Consider the following 13,230-nt stretch of genomic DNA (forward strand, 5'->3'; position numbering starts at 1 on the left):
GCCCGGGGCCCTGGGCTGCCTCTGCTGGGCTCTGCTGCTCAGCCTGGGACACAGAGGCAGCTGAGGGTGCTCCTGCCCTGACCCCCTCCCACACGGGCTCTGCGGGGCCATGGAGGGGCTCAGAGGTGCCTGCCTTGTTCCAGGGCTGCCAGAGGGGCTCGGGGCTGCCCTGGATCCTCCTGGGGGAGATCCCTGAGGGGCAGAGGAGTCAGTGCCCAGACTCCTTTCCCTGTGCCTGCTGTGTCCCTGGGCTGCAGAGCTCTCCTGGCTCACAGCAGACATTCAGGCCTTGATCTCAGGGTGACCCCACCCTGGCCAGGCCTGTGCCCAGTGAGCTCCACTCCCTGCTGGTCCCTGGCACACTCTGTCCCTGCAGGTCCCCTGTGCTCTCCTGCAGCTCCCAAGGCCCTCCAGACAAACATTCCCCTGCCATCAGCCCTGGCACAAGCTGCAGAGCCCCAGGAAGGTTCAGCACAGACCATTCAGCATCTGATGGGCACTGGCCACCAACAAGCAAAACCTGACCCAGACCTGAGTCCCCTGAAGGCCACAGATCTCATCCCACTGAGCCCTGGGAGAGCAAGGAACACAAGGAGCCTCTTGAGAGGCCTGAGAGTGACTCTGGAGGGGAGCAAAGCCTCCCTGCCCTGCCCTCAGGAGATGCCCTTTGCTGATGGAGCTGCTGTGCTGGAGCCCAGCTGTGTCCCAGCAGTGCCCATGGCCTGTCCCTGCCTGAGGTCACAGCAGGGACACGCAGCAGGACAGGGACCAAGCTGCCAGAGCACTCTGGCCTTGCACCCACAGCAGGGCTGGGAAGGGGAGTGTGGAGCTGGGGGGAGCAGATGTGCAAAGAGGCAGGGCCATTGTCCCTGGCTGTGCTGCTGTGCTGGGAGCCCCTTCCCTAAGCCTCTGCTCACAGGCACTGCCCCTGCAGAGCCAGAGAAGGGCTGAGGAAATGCCTTGGACACACAAGGCAGGGCAGACACTGGATTTTATTGAAATGAACAGGGAACAAGCCTCCTGCAAGTCTTCGTGTTACACAAGAAAAGTAGATGTTCATGTAGACATGCTCAGCAAAGTACTACAGTATTTTATAAAAAACATTATAACACTAGTAAAATAATAAGAAAAGGTCCCAGTGAAAAACTGCACAACTAGGAAAAAAAGGCTGAGATTGTAAAGAGTTACATTCTGAAGGTTCTGAAGCAGAAAAGAGAGAATTTATTGTTTCTGAAAGATAAAGTAATCATTTTCCTCAGGGCATCCTTGAGCTCCTGGCTCCTCAGGCTGCAGATGAGGGGGTTCAGGGCTGGAGGCACCACCGAGTACAGAACCAACAGGGCCACATCCAGGGATGGGGAGGACATGGAGGGGGGCTTGAGATGAGCAAATGTGCCAGTGCTGAGGTACAGGGAGAGCACAGCCAGGTGAGGGAGGCAGGTGGAAAAGGCTTTGTGCTGTCCCTGCTCAGAGGGGATCCTCAGCACAGCCCTGAAGATCTGCACATAGGAGAAAACAATGAACACAAAACAGCCCAAAAAAAGAAAAGCACTAAAAGCAAGAAGCCCAAATTCCCTCAGGTATGTGACTGAGCCTGAGAGCTTGAGGATCTGTGGGATTTCACAGAAGAACTGGCCCGGGGCATTGCCATGGCACAATGGCAGTTGTGTCAGGTTTGTGTCCTTTGGGCTCAGGACCTGGTGACACTCAGAGGCACAGAAAGGTTTTTTGCCAACAAACAAAAGTTGAACATTTGAACAGTTTAATAACCATCACAGTTCTTCCCTCAGCTCTCTGGGATGTCCCAGCAGCGTCTGTCATGTCCCCTATTCCCAAGGGGTTCTGTACAGGAACAGTTTAAGACAAAGACAAGAAAAGGTTATTCTGTGAGAGATATTAACACAAATAACATGATTATTAATTATATATTTATTTTACCTTCAGAAAGATTGGGAAATGTTCTGCCACGCAAAGCATGAAAGCAGTCAGTTTAGAGGCCCTTGACTGATCAGAGAGCACCTGGCAGAGGAAATCAAAGAGCAGTAGGAAGCACATAGATCCACCTACTCTAAATGAAGAGATGTCCTTTGACATTGCCATTTAAACAAGAGAGCTGCAAACACCTGAAAGAAGAGGGAGAGGAAACAATGAACAGAATATTGGTGACACCAGTAGAAGGCAAGATCAGGACTTCTCCCCAACCATCAGTACACCTCAAAAAAATTGCTCGTTGCTGGTGGGAAAGCTTCGCTATTTCTTAAAAGTACTCAAGTGACCCACATAATAAAGATTTGCTTGTATATTATGAAACTAACAGGTATTAACACCTGTGCCCCTTTCCAGGCAGACATCAGCTGTGTGCCCATGAACAGGCAGTGCCACTTGTGCCCTGATGTGCCCAGCTGGGGTTGGATCTCTCCGAGAGCACCTGAGGGAGAGCAGAGCACCTTGCAAGCTGCAGGTCCCTGACAGCCCCACAGGGCTCCTGTGCCATCAACATCTGCTCTGCTCCAGTCTGAAACAGGACCCAGCATGGTGCCAGGATCATCAGAGAGCTGAGGTGTGTGCTGGAATTCAATGGCCTCCCCATCCCACAGCAGCCCTGCATTTCCCTGCTGCAGCCTTGGTCTCCAGCCCAGCCATGGAGGCTCTTTGGGCTCTGGAGTGTTGCTGCAGCCGCCAAGGGCAGCTGAGCTCTGCCTTTGGCACAGTCAGGCCTGGCCAGCGCAGGCCATGCTCAGCAATTGCTTGTGTGTGCCTGGCCTTGCTGTCAGCCCCGGCAGCGGCTGCGTGGCCCCTTTGTGGCCCTGTGCTGGCCCAGCCATGGTGGCCCAGCCCCTGTGCAGGCCCAGCCCAGGCCAGGAGCATTGCGGCTGGGAACGGCCCCTGTGCCATGGTGCCCACAGCAGCCTTGGGGCTCTTTCCCCAATGTCCTCCCTCCTGGGCAACCTCTGCCAGCTCCTGCAGAGCCCCTGGCACCTGTGGGGCTGCACAGACAGCCCTGCCCCGGGCTCTGCCGGCCTCTGGGCCAGCAGAGAGGCAGCCAGGGCTGGCCATGGCCGGGAACAGGCCCTGAGCCCCGCAGGAGGATGGAGCTGGGCCACAGCCAAACTCAGCCCAGGCCAAAGCTGGGCTCAGCAGCCAGGGCTGCCAACACATGGGCACAGAGGCTGGCACTGACAAATGTCCTGGGCCCCCTCCCTGCTCTGTCCCTGCCACCAAGGGCACAGAGCAGCCTCCTCTCTGGGCCACTTGCCTGTTTGCAATGCCTTGCACAGGCGCTGGCCCTGCCCCACAAGGCCTGGCCTGAGTCCTGCCCCTGCACGCTCAGCCAGGCTGAGATGGACACTGATGGTTTCTGGGCCAGGCTCTCGGAGCCCAGCCCAGCTCCCTGCAAGCTCTGCCAGCTGCCCTGAGCTCTGGGCAGCACCAAGGGCCTCTCTGAGCCCAGCCCAGCCCAGCCGGCTCTGGCCCCACAGCTCTGCTCAGCCCAGGCTGCTCTAGGCACTGGCCCCACGGCCTCAGCCCCTGCCAAGGCCACAGCAGCAGCTGCAGCTGCCACAGGACTCAGCCCCAGCCATGGGGGAAGGGGCTTGGCCAAGGCCAAAGGAGGCTCCCTGGCTGCCCTGCTCCCCTTGGGCTGAGGTGCTGAGAGCTCTGCAGCCCCTGCTGCCATCCCATCTGCCCAGGGCAGCACCAGAGCCCCGGCCTTGGGGCCCTCAAGAGCTGCTCCTGCTCCAGGCCCAGGGCCCATGCCAAAGCTGGGACAGCAGCCACAAAGCTGTGCCCATTTCTGTTCATTGCTGATCCCATGGGGATGGATCCTCAGCCACTTGGAGGTTGCTGATGAATTTCACTACTCCAGAGGCCTCTTCTTTCTTGAGCTCTTCAGTTCAGGAGTTCACTGAAAAAGGCTCATAAACATTTGTTCTAAAGACCCAAACAAGAAAAGCCCCATTGAATAATTTTACTTTTCAATTCTTCTGTGGTTAATTAGACACATTTCAGAAGTGTATTCAAAGTAAATCTGCTATATTGAAAAAAAAAGTAGAGAGAACTGTTTTGTCCTGGTTTTTTTCTGTGTTTATAGTTTGGTATCAGCAATTTTCAATTGATATTGACCCCCAGCAACATCTAATGCAGTCTGAATAGATAAGATCAGGACCCTTCACGGCTGACAATCAATCAGACTTTGTCCCCACCCTCTCCCCACCATTTCCCTCATCCAATCCCTGGCACTCCTATGGATCAGGAATGGTGTGGCCAGCAGGACCATCACACTAGGATCTTTTCTCCTGAGAAGCTGGGAAGCTTCAGCTTTTCCATGTTTTGCTACTTTGGAATGCGATTTAGAGAATTGTTTACCCCCCAGGTGAAATTGTTCCTACTTGATGACCAATCACACATCCAGCCCATTTGGGGCTCTGGTCAGTCACAAGATTTTATCATCATTCCATTCCTTTACTTCCTAGCCTTTGGATGAAATCCCTTCTTCTATTATTTTAGTATGGTTTTAATATAGCATTTTCTTTTAATATAATATATATCATAAAATAATAAATCAGCCTTATGAAACATGGAGTCAAGATTCTCATCTCTTCCCTCATCCTGGGACCCCTGCAAACACCACCACGGAGGACCAGGGCAGTGATTCTTCCCCTGTGCTGGGCACTGGTTGGGCAGCACCTCGAGTGCTGTGTCCAGTTCTGGGCCCCCCAATTTAGGAAGGACATGGAGGAGCTGGAGCGTATCCAGAGAAGGGCAACAAGGCTGGGGAGGGGTCTGGAGCACAAGTCCTGTGAGGAGTGTCTGAGGGAGCTGGGGTTGTTTGTCCTGGAGAAGAGGAGGCTCAGGGGAGACCTCATCACTCTCTACAACTCCCTGACAGGAGGGTGCAGCCAGGTGGGGGTCGGGCTCTTTTCCCAGGGAACAGTGACAGGACAAGAGGACACAGCCTTCAGCTGCACCAGGGTCATTTAGGCTGGACATTAGGAAATATTTTTCACACAAAGGGTGATTGGGCATTGGAATGGGCTGCCCAGGGAGGCGGGTGAGTCACAGTCCCTGGAGGTTTTTAAGGAAAGACTGAGTGCCATGGTCTGGGTGATAAGGTGGTGTTGGGTGCCAGGTTGGACTTGATGCTCTTCAAGGTCTTTTCCAGCCTGGCTGATTCTCTGATGATTGTGACACTGCAGGGCCTGGGGAAGCAAGGGGCCATTGTGACACTGTGGGGCCTGGTGGCACCAAGAGGACCATGGTGACACTGTGTACGACATGGCAGCACAGAGCCAAGGGGCCATGGTGACACTGTGGGGCTGAATGGAAGCAAGGAGTCCATGGTGACAGTCTGGGTCCTGCTGGAACCAGGATTTCCCTCCGCTCTAGTGCAGTTCACTAGGTAGGTTTCTTGCTACAGCTATGGAGAAATATTTCAACAAGCTTCTAGGAAATACATATTTCTATTTGAAAGGGTGCCTTTTATTGCTGTCCTATTACACAAGAGGTGATTGCAGCATTCTCTGACTGATATTGAAGCAGGGACTCTACTAAGGAAGTCTAGCCTGCTCAGAGAAGCTGTGCCTTTAAGTCTGACCCAGTGTGGACAACCTTGCTCCACATTCCCCAACCCCATCCTGTCTCTCTTCACTCACCTGGGACCTGCTATGCTCAAAGAACTGGCTGCACAAAGCCAAAGAGCAGCTTTTCTTCTTTTATTTTTTCAAGCAATCTAAAACTCTTTGAGTTTCCCCATTGCAAACAGACACCCTCCTCAAGTGTGTGCCAAGCCCAAGGTGCCACCGAGACCACTCCAGACCTGCCCTGGGCCAGCTGTGAGGGTGGATCATCATCCCAGCCTGCACTGGGCCATTGCAAGGGACTGTTGCCATGGACATTGCAGGGACCCCACTGCTGGCTTTGGGTGCCATGGCAACCCCCATCAGTTCAGGTTTCCTTGGAAACCAGCCCAAGGAGCCATTTCTGCAGCCAGGTTCCATGGCCCCTTGCCTGCAGAGCTGTTGCTGCCCTGGGCTGCCATGGCAACCCTGAGGACAAAGCGGTGCCGGGGCTGTTCCAGGTACAATTGCAGTGACACTCGTTGGTGCCACCAGGTGCCATGGCAATGGACACAGGGACCCGTTCCTTAGATTGGTGCCAAGGCAACCAATGCCCGGAGCCGGACCTTGCTCAGGGCTGGTGTCAGTGCCCAGGGCCAGAGGGGATCCCTTGCTGGGGGCTGTGCCATGGCCACCTGCCCTGTGCCGCGCTGGCCGCTCGGGCACCAGGAACCAGCAGCCAAGGGCACTGCCAGGGCCAAAGGCCAGGTCAGCCAGACAGAAAGGGGCAGCGCTGGGCACTGTTTCCATGGCAACCGGCACTGGGGGGACACCTGGGTCACCTGGCCTGGCAGTTGCCATGGAAAGCCCTGGCAGGCACTGAGGGCACAGCCCCTGGCACTGAGACACTCCTGGGCCGGGTGCTGAGCACAGCGCTGAGCACGCAGAGATGGTTTTGTTCTTGCTGAGCTGCAGCACAGCCAAGGCCTGTCCTGCCCCTCGTCCAGCCACGCTGGGGAGGGGCTGGGGCTGCGGGGGAGCTTGGCAGGGGACACAGCCAGGACAGGTGACCCCAACTGACCCCGGGCACAGCCCAGACCAGAGCACATCATGCTCAGGGTATGAAGGGGGGGAACAAGGAGGAAGGGGGAATTTTGGAGGGAGGGTTTCTGCCTTCCCAGGTAACACTTAGGCAAGAGGGGGCCCTGTTTCACCAGTGGGCAGGGTCACTACCAAAGACACAGACATCAACTGCAGGAATTGTGTCATTTATATCATGCACAGCTGCAAAGAATTACAAAAGGATAAGCTCAGCAAAGCACATCATCATTAGCAAAGAATTACAAAAGAAGCTCAGCAATCCATCAGAACTCATCATGACATTTTGATGACTAACCCCTTGGTCAAACACTAGAAGTGTTTGTGGCAGACAAAGATTCTGGCTGACTATCAAGGTACAACTTACAGACACCTGTAGTACTTTAGTGACACCGTTCTTCATCCATTTTTCTCAATCTCATCCAAGTCAGGAACAAGAATTCTGTTGTCCATGGAGCTGGCACCATGGTAATTCCAGAATAATGCCCCCAGGCCCTTTGCTGTTCAGCTTTACCATGCTGTCTGTGGCTAACAAGGCCTGGGGGGGCCCTTTCCCCTCGGGCTGGAAGGGGCCGGGTCCCAGTCCCTGAGGGGCACCCGGGCTCCTGGATGCAATTCCTGTGCAAGTCCCTCAGTGTCACAGCAGCCTTCCCATGGAGCCCCGTGGATCAGAGCATTTCCCAAAGGGGCCCTTGGGGCAAACAGGGAGATTTGGTCTGGCAGCATGTGTAAAACAATATCCTGTCAGATCTACTTGTTCTCACACAGAACACTTGGCTGCAGGGACACATTCCCATTGTTCCTGCCCAGGTTTCAGGACTCAGAGTTGTCTTTCCCAGGAGCTGCTCCTTCAGCTGCCTCGGGAGGGCCATTTGGCCTCTGGACCCACACTCTGGCTCCATTATTAGGGCTGCTGGATCCAAACCCTTTATCTCCACAAACGGTGGTGATTGCAGGTGGATCTCCTTTCTTCACAATCCTTCTTAAAATTGCAATATTGATAATTGTGCTACCCTGTCATGGGGTCGACTAATCCAATCCTGGTCACTATCTTTTAACAGAATTACTGCGATTTCTCCTGGATATTCTGCATCAATTCCTCCTGCCATGACAGGAACACTTTGTAAGGCCAAGCTCCAAGGGAGCAGTTACCAAAGCAAAGTGTCCTGGAGGAATCTGAATTCCTGTTTCAGTATTGATAGCTCTCATTTGCTTTGAATTTCTCCTAATTAATTCCAATGCATGAAGGCCCAGCCCTGCAGCCTCTGGGCTGGCCCTGCCAGGGGCCATCACAGACAGAACAATTTCCCAGGCAGCCCAAGTCTCACTGCCCACGGTTGGATTTGCAAATGGGGGGCAGCTGTGCACAGCCAGGGGGTTTCCATTTCCCCAGTGGGCCATTGTTAAGGGCATGGAGCACATCTGGGAGATGGGTTCTCCATGGGCAAAGGTTCCCATCTCCTCATTTTTTCAACTGCTCTTTTAACAACCCCTTCACCCGTGCAACCAATCCTGCAGATTGTGCATAGTCCAGTACATGAAAAACACTGCAGGCAAAATCACTGTATTTTTCGCAGAAACAGACAAAGCACTCTGCATCACAGTATCAGCAAATCCTGTAAAAATAGCCAATTTTATCCCTTCTGCATTTATTCCTTGTATACAATTCACAAAGTTTATCACTGACATTTGCGTCTTGGGCAGTCCTTTTCTGTAGGGTATTTAGTGTCACACTGAGCAGCCAAAGCTGACAAATTAGTATTGTCAGCATTATTTCACATTATCAATTTTTAATTACATAGATAAAATTATAAATTATTTTGTTATATTACATATAAGTATTACATTATTATTTTTTTTTTCACTTGTACAAATGAACCTGAGCTCAAGATTAAAACCTTCTTTCACTCCATGTGGGAGTGTTCCCACAACAGTTTTTCCCTCTGTTGGTGCTGTTTCCAATGTGTCATTTACAAAATTCTCCCTCGTCTGCCCAAACCCACAAGTTCTTTTCCTTTTCCATGTGCAATTTTTGGATGCATTTGAAGCCATCCAGGGGTTCAGCCTCTTTTACCCGACTGCCCCACTGCTCCCACGGGGCTCCAACCTCAGCCCACTCCAGAGCCAGGGAACTCCAGGGAAGGGCTTCCCATCTGGGAATCTCTGATGGCACTGATTCCTCACATTGACATTGAACAAGTGACATTTTGTTGGGATCTGGCCAGACTGGGCCAGTTTTGGTTTGCCAGTGGGCAGGGTCAGCACCAAAGACACAGACTCCAACTGAAGGAATCAGTGTCATTTCCTGCAGCTCAAAGCAGCAAAGAATCACAACAGGAGCAGCTCAGCAATGCACCCAACCATCCCCACCAAAGATTGCCTGCAGTGATTGAGAAAGATCCAGCCCCAGTTACCCTCAGCCTTTACCATCGCCCAGACCCACACAGCAGCTGGGGAAGCTGTCACAGCCAAGGGCTGCAGAGCCACTCCTGGGCACTGGCAATTCCTGCAGGTGCCTCCAGCCACAGGTGAGGCTCCAACCCCGCTGGGAGAGGGCCCAGCTCTGACAGTGCTGAATGGACAAACTGACAGCACTGCTAGTGTGGCAACATCTGGTTTCATCCTCCTCTTGGGTCCCTCCCAAAGGCTGGCCAGGGCCCCAGGAGGAACCAAGGGAGGTGACTTTGACCATTCAGCCCCAAACAAGGCCAGATGTCAGATTTCATGGCCTTGTCTGGCTTCTAAATACACAAAGGTCAATACATGTTTCACTAATGAGTGGCTACATCTATCACAGTGCTAATGACCATGCATATTTCATTAGGGAGCAGATACAAAGATAACCTTTGGCTGGAAGGTTCATCCAGAGGCCACCTTGGGCTCAGGGTCTGCTGTTCAGGCCTCACTCAGGGCTGGTGTCCAGGCCTTGGCACTTCAGGGACGTGGTTTAGTGCTGGGCTTGGCACTGCTGGGTGAGCGCCTGCACTGGGTGAGCTCAGAGGGCTTTTCCAACAGAAAGGATTCTGTGATTCCATGATTCTATCCACTGCATTCAGCTGGGGCTATTTTAGCAGCATTCCTTTGCTCAGAAAGTCTCCTCTTGCCCAGCTCCTGTGGCCTGAGGCTTCAGCTCCTTCAGCTCCTGGTGCTGAGCTGCTCATGCTGAATGAGACGACGCAGAGAGAAGAACACAGTCCATGCAATTCCTTCTGGGACACGCAGAGGGGAGGCTGTGCAAACAGGAGCATTGTTTGCTGTGGCCTCCTCTCTGCCCTTCACGCCTTTCAGCACTTGGAACCAGCCCAGAGCTTTCTCCAAGAGTGCAATGGAGCAGCTGTTCCTGCTCCTGGCTCTGGCTCTCTCCAGTCTCTGCCCTTGCCTGCTTCTGTCCCTCGTGCTGTGCCCTCTGTTCCCCCAGGGCTGGCTGGCTGCTGCCCAGGACTGTGGCACTGGCACAGATCCAGTGCTCCAGAGCCTCCTTTCTGTGCCCTTGGAGCTGCCTGGGCACAGCAGCCTTTTCCACCTGCAAGCTCCCCATGGACAGGGAGTGCCCAGCTCCATTCCTTGCACAGCCTCCAGGAGCCCAGGGCTGCCATCTCAAGTCCCTGCTGGCTCTGGGGGCTCCCAGGTGCCTCAGGCTGCTGTGACACCGCTGCACACGGGAGGGAACAGGGGCAGGGCTGTGCTGAAAGTCAGCTCCATGTGCTGCTGCTGCTGCTGCTGCTGCTGCTGCTGTGGGGTCATTTGTGCAGCCCTGGCCCAGAGTCAGGGATCAGATCCTGCCAGTCTCTTCCAGCCCTGGCTGCTCAGAGTTTGGGCCTTGGAGCCTCAGGTGGGCAGAGGCAGCTGCTCCTGGTCCCTCTGTGTGCCCGTGTTCAGCAGTGCTGCTCCATCAGGCTGTGCCCAGCAACGGGGAAAAGCCTCAGCCCTGCAGGGCCAGGAGCTGCCGGGCTCTGCCTGAGCAGCTCAGCCAGCAGGAAGGGAGCTGCTCCACACGGGAACCAGGAGCAGAGGACATTCCTTTTATAGGACATGTTTTCTATTTAAAGGAAAAAAAAGGAAAAAGGAAAACAATAGGTAAATTGTAGAAGATAAGAATAAAATCCAAGTGTTAGTGAAAAAACATAACATAATGTTAGTGAAAAAAACAAAACATAAATGCAAAATTACATTCTTTGCATTAAGAGGTAAATGATCTTTTGAAAAAGAGAACTCAGTTATTTACATTGTAAATCTGCTGATGGCATGGATCCATCTTACTGACCTCAGCAGCCTTTTTTAAAAGTTTTTGGGCTTTGTTTCCAACATTACTATTTTAAATTGTGCTCAAAGCAAGAGGAAATTGCTTTGTGCCCTTCCAGCTCCAAGCAGGACGGGGAATAGAAACTCTGTCAAACCCCAAATCTTTTAGAAGATGCCTTTCCTTCTCAGCCTGGAAATGAGCTGCACATTCCCTTTGAAACTGTCAGGGATTTCTTGAAGACACAAAGTCCCACTGACAGCTTTTTGCTCTGGTTTGGCAGTGCAGAAGGGCAATTCTCCATCCACCAGCTCCAGACTGCACTGCCTCAGGAGCACGGCCCACTCGCCAGCTTTGGCCCACTCGTGGCACTTCTAGAGGAGGAAGAAAGTGCAACTGCACCATTCCAGCCAATCAAGAAGGAAGAATGGGACAGACAGAACATCCTGGGGAGATCCAGGCATTCAGCTGGGACTGTGGAGAGTTTGGGTCCTTGCCAATTGGATGGGTGTCCCCAGCTGCAATCTCTGGGCCTGCAGCAGAGTCTCACTCAGCTGCCAAAGCACAAAGCTCAGGCGCTGTGCTCGCAACGGGCTCGTCTGATGCAGAGCTGTCAGAGCAATGTGAGGGCAGAGCCAGCCCAGCTGGGCCCAGGGCTGAGCCCAGCAGAGCCCTGGCAGAGCCCAGAGCAGCCTCAGCAGCCGCAGAGCCCAGCTACAAGGAGAGAAAGCAGAAACCGCCCGTCAGCTGAGGGCTCCTGTGCCCTTGTGCCAAGGCCTGCGGTGCCCAGGCCGTGCTGGCTGTGCCCAGAGCTGTGCCCAGAGCTGCCCATCCCTGCTGCCTTTGGCAGCAGAGCAGGAGGGCAGCACATGTGCCCAGCCTGCAGCCAGCCACGGCACATCCAGCCCTCAGCAGCTGCCCAGAGCAGGATGCTCCTGTGCTCGCTGTCATCTCCCAAAAGCTCTGATCCCACCCTGCCAAGCACACAGGGACCCACCTCACGCCAGCCACGGCTGCAAGAAAAGCTGCTCCCAAACCATGGCCTCAGCCTTCTCCAAGGGCAGGGCCCATCCACACCACAGCTTTTCCCAAGCACTTCCCCATCCACACTGGACCACCTAGAACGCTTCCTCTGGAAAAACAAACAACGCATTCTTGAAAAGAGATTAGATGCAAAAAGGGAAAGCAAGAAAAATGGGAAAAATTCTTATCTCTGTCAGGGCCTTGAGGAAGGCCCAACTCCTACATGGTAGGGAAAAACCCAGCCATGGCTGAGGGAAGACCACACTTTCTCTCTTCCCCCTGCACTGCCCCCAAAATCACCGTGATCCCAAAGCAAACAAGGGCAGCTGAGCAGCCCAAGCCCTTCCTTGCCTGCACAGCAAAGCAGCCCCTGCACAGGTTCTGGAGGCCCACCTCTGCTCCCACCATGGGGCTTTGTTTGTGTCGGGCTGGCTGCCCCAGCCCCAGCCCCAGCCCGGGGCACGGTGGGTGCTGGGGGCTGTTGGCAGGGCCAGGAGCCCACTCCCATTTCGTACCCAGCCCAGCCCATCCGCCCAGCCCTGCCAAAAAGCAGCTGGGCAGCGACTGAAGGACGAGTTGCATCTGCCCCAGCAAAGGGGGAACCTTTGCTTCCCTGCCAGGCTGGGCCATGCCCAAATCTGGCAGAATTTCCCCAGCTGGGGACTCATCTGCAAATTCCCTGTGGAGCCTGGCTTTGAAGAAGGTGCCAGAATCAAAGTCCATCACCTTCAGCCTCCAGTGGCCAGGCTGAGGAAGAGCTTGTCATCCTTGATTTCATCCTGGCTGTCTCCAGCAGCAGCAGCAGCAGCAGCAGCAGCAGCAGCAGCAGCAGCAGCAGCAGCAGCAGCAGCAGCATCCCCACCCAGTACAGCTTCTCCAGGGGCTCCTGCTCCTTCCCTGGGGGGAGACCAGGCTCTCAGGGCTCTGCCCAGGGCCCCAGCTGTCAGGGAACCAGGACAAGCAAAACCAGCTTGGATGGCGGCCACCAGGGCTGGGCAGAGCAGCTCAGCTCCAGCACAAGGGCTGCGTGTGCCCATCCCATGGCCCCGGTGCAGTGACACAGGCAGCACAAAAAGGTCTGGGTTCCTCTGCTTCTCATTGCCAAGGCATGTGTGGAGCTGGAACTTACCAGGGCCCTGGATACTCCAGGGACCTGGAGAACCATTCCCAGCAATTGGGAAAATCCTAGGTGCTCTATCCACCCATAGATGAGGTCTCCAAATTTGCCCCGAAAGTGGGTCCAGCTTTTAGAGGCCAAAATGAGCAAGTCCAAGTGACTTGATGGTATTTTTAGCCCAGAAAGCCCTGCTGCTG

The 13,230-nt window shown here is 54.2% G+C and overlaps 1 protein-coding gene across 1 annotated transcript in view; it reads right to left on the reverse strand.

The window, feature by feature from the left end:
* Positions 1–1,184: 1,184 nt before the first annotated feature.
* The window catches only part of LOC143693058 (olfactory receptor 14C36-like), a 188,277-nt gene continuing 176,231 nt past the window's right edge, over positions 1,185–13,230 (reverse strand). Inside the window, exon 2 of the mRNA XM_077173107.1 lies at positions 1,185–1,265. Coding sequence (XP_077029222.1) covers positions 1,185–1,265 — 81 coding nt within the window. The remainder of the gene's footprint in view (positions 1,266–13,230) is intronic.

This window comes from Agelaius phoeniceus, unplaced genomic scaffold (genome assembly GCF_051311805.1).
Source record: "Agelaius phoeniceus isolate bAgePho1 unplaced genomic scaffold, bAgePho1.hap1 Scaffold_115, whole genome shotgun sequence".
NCBI classification, from domain to species: Eukaryota; Metazoa; Chordata; class Aves; order Passeriformes; family Icteridae; genus Agelaius; species Agelaius phoeniceus.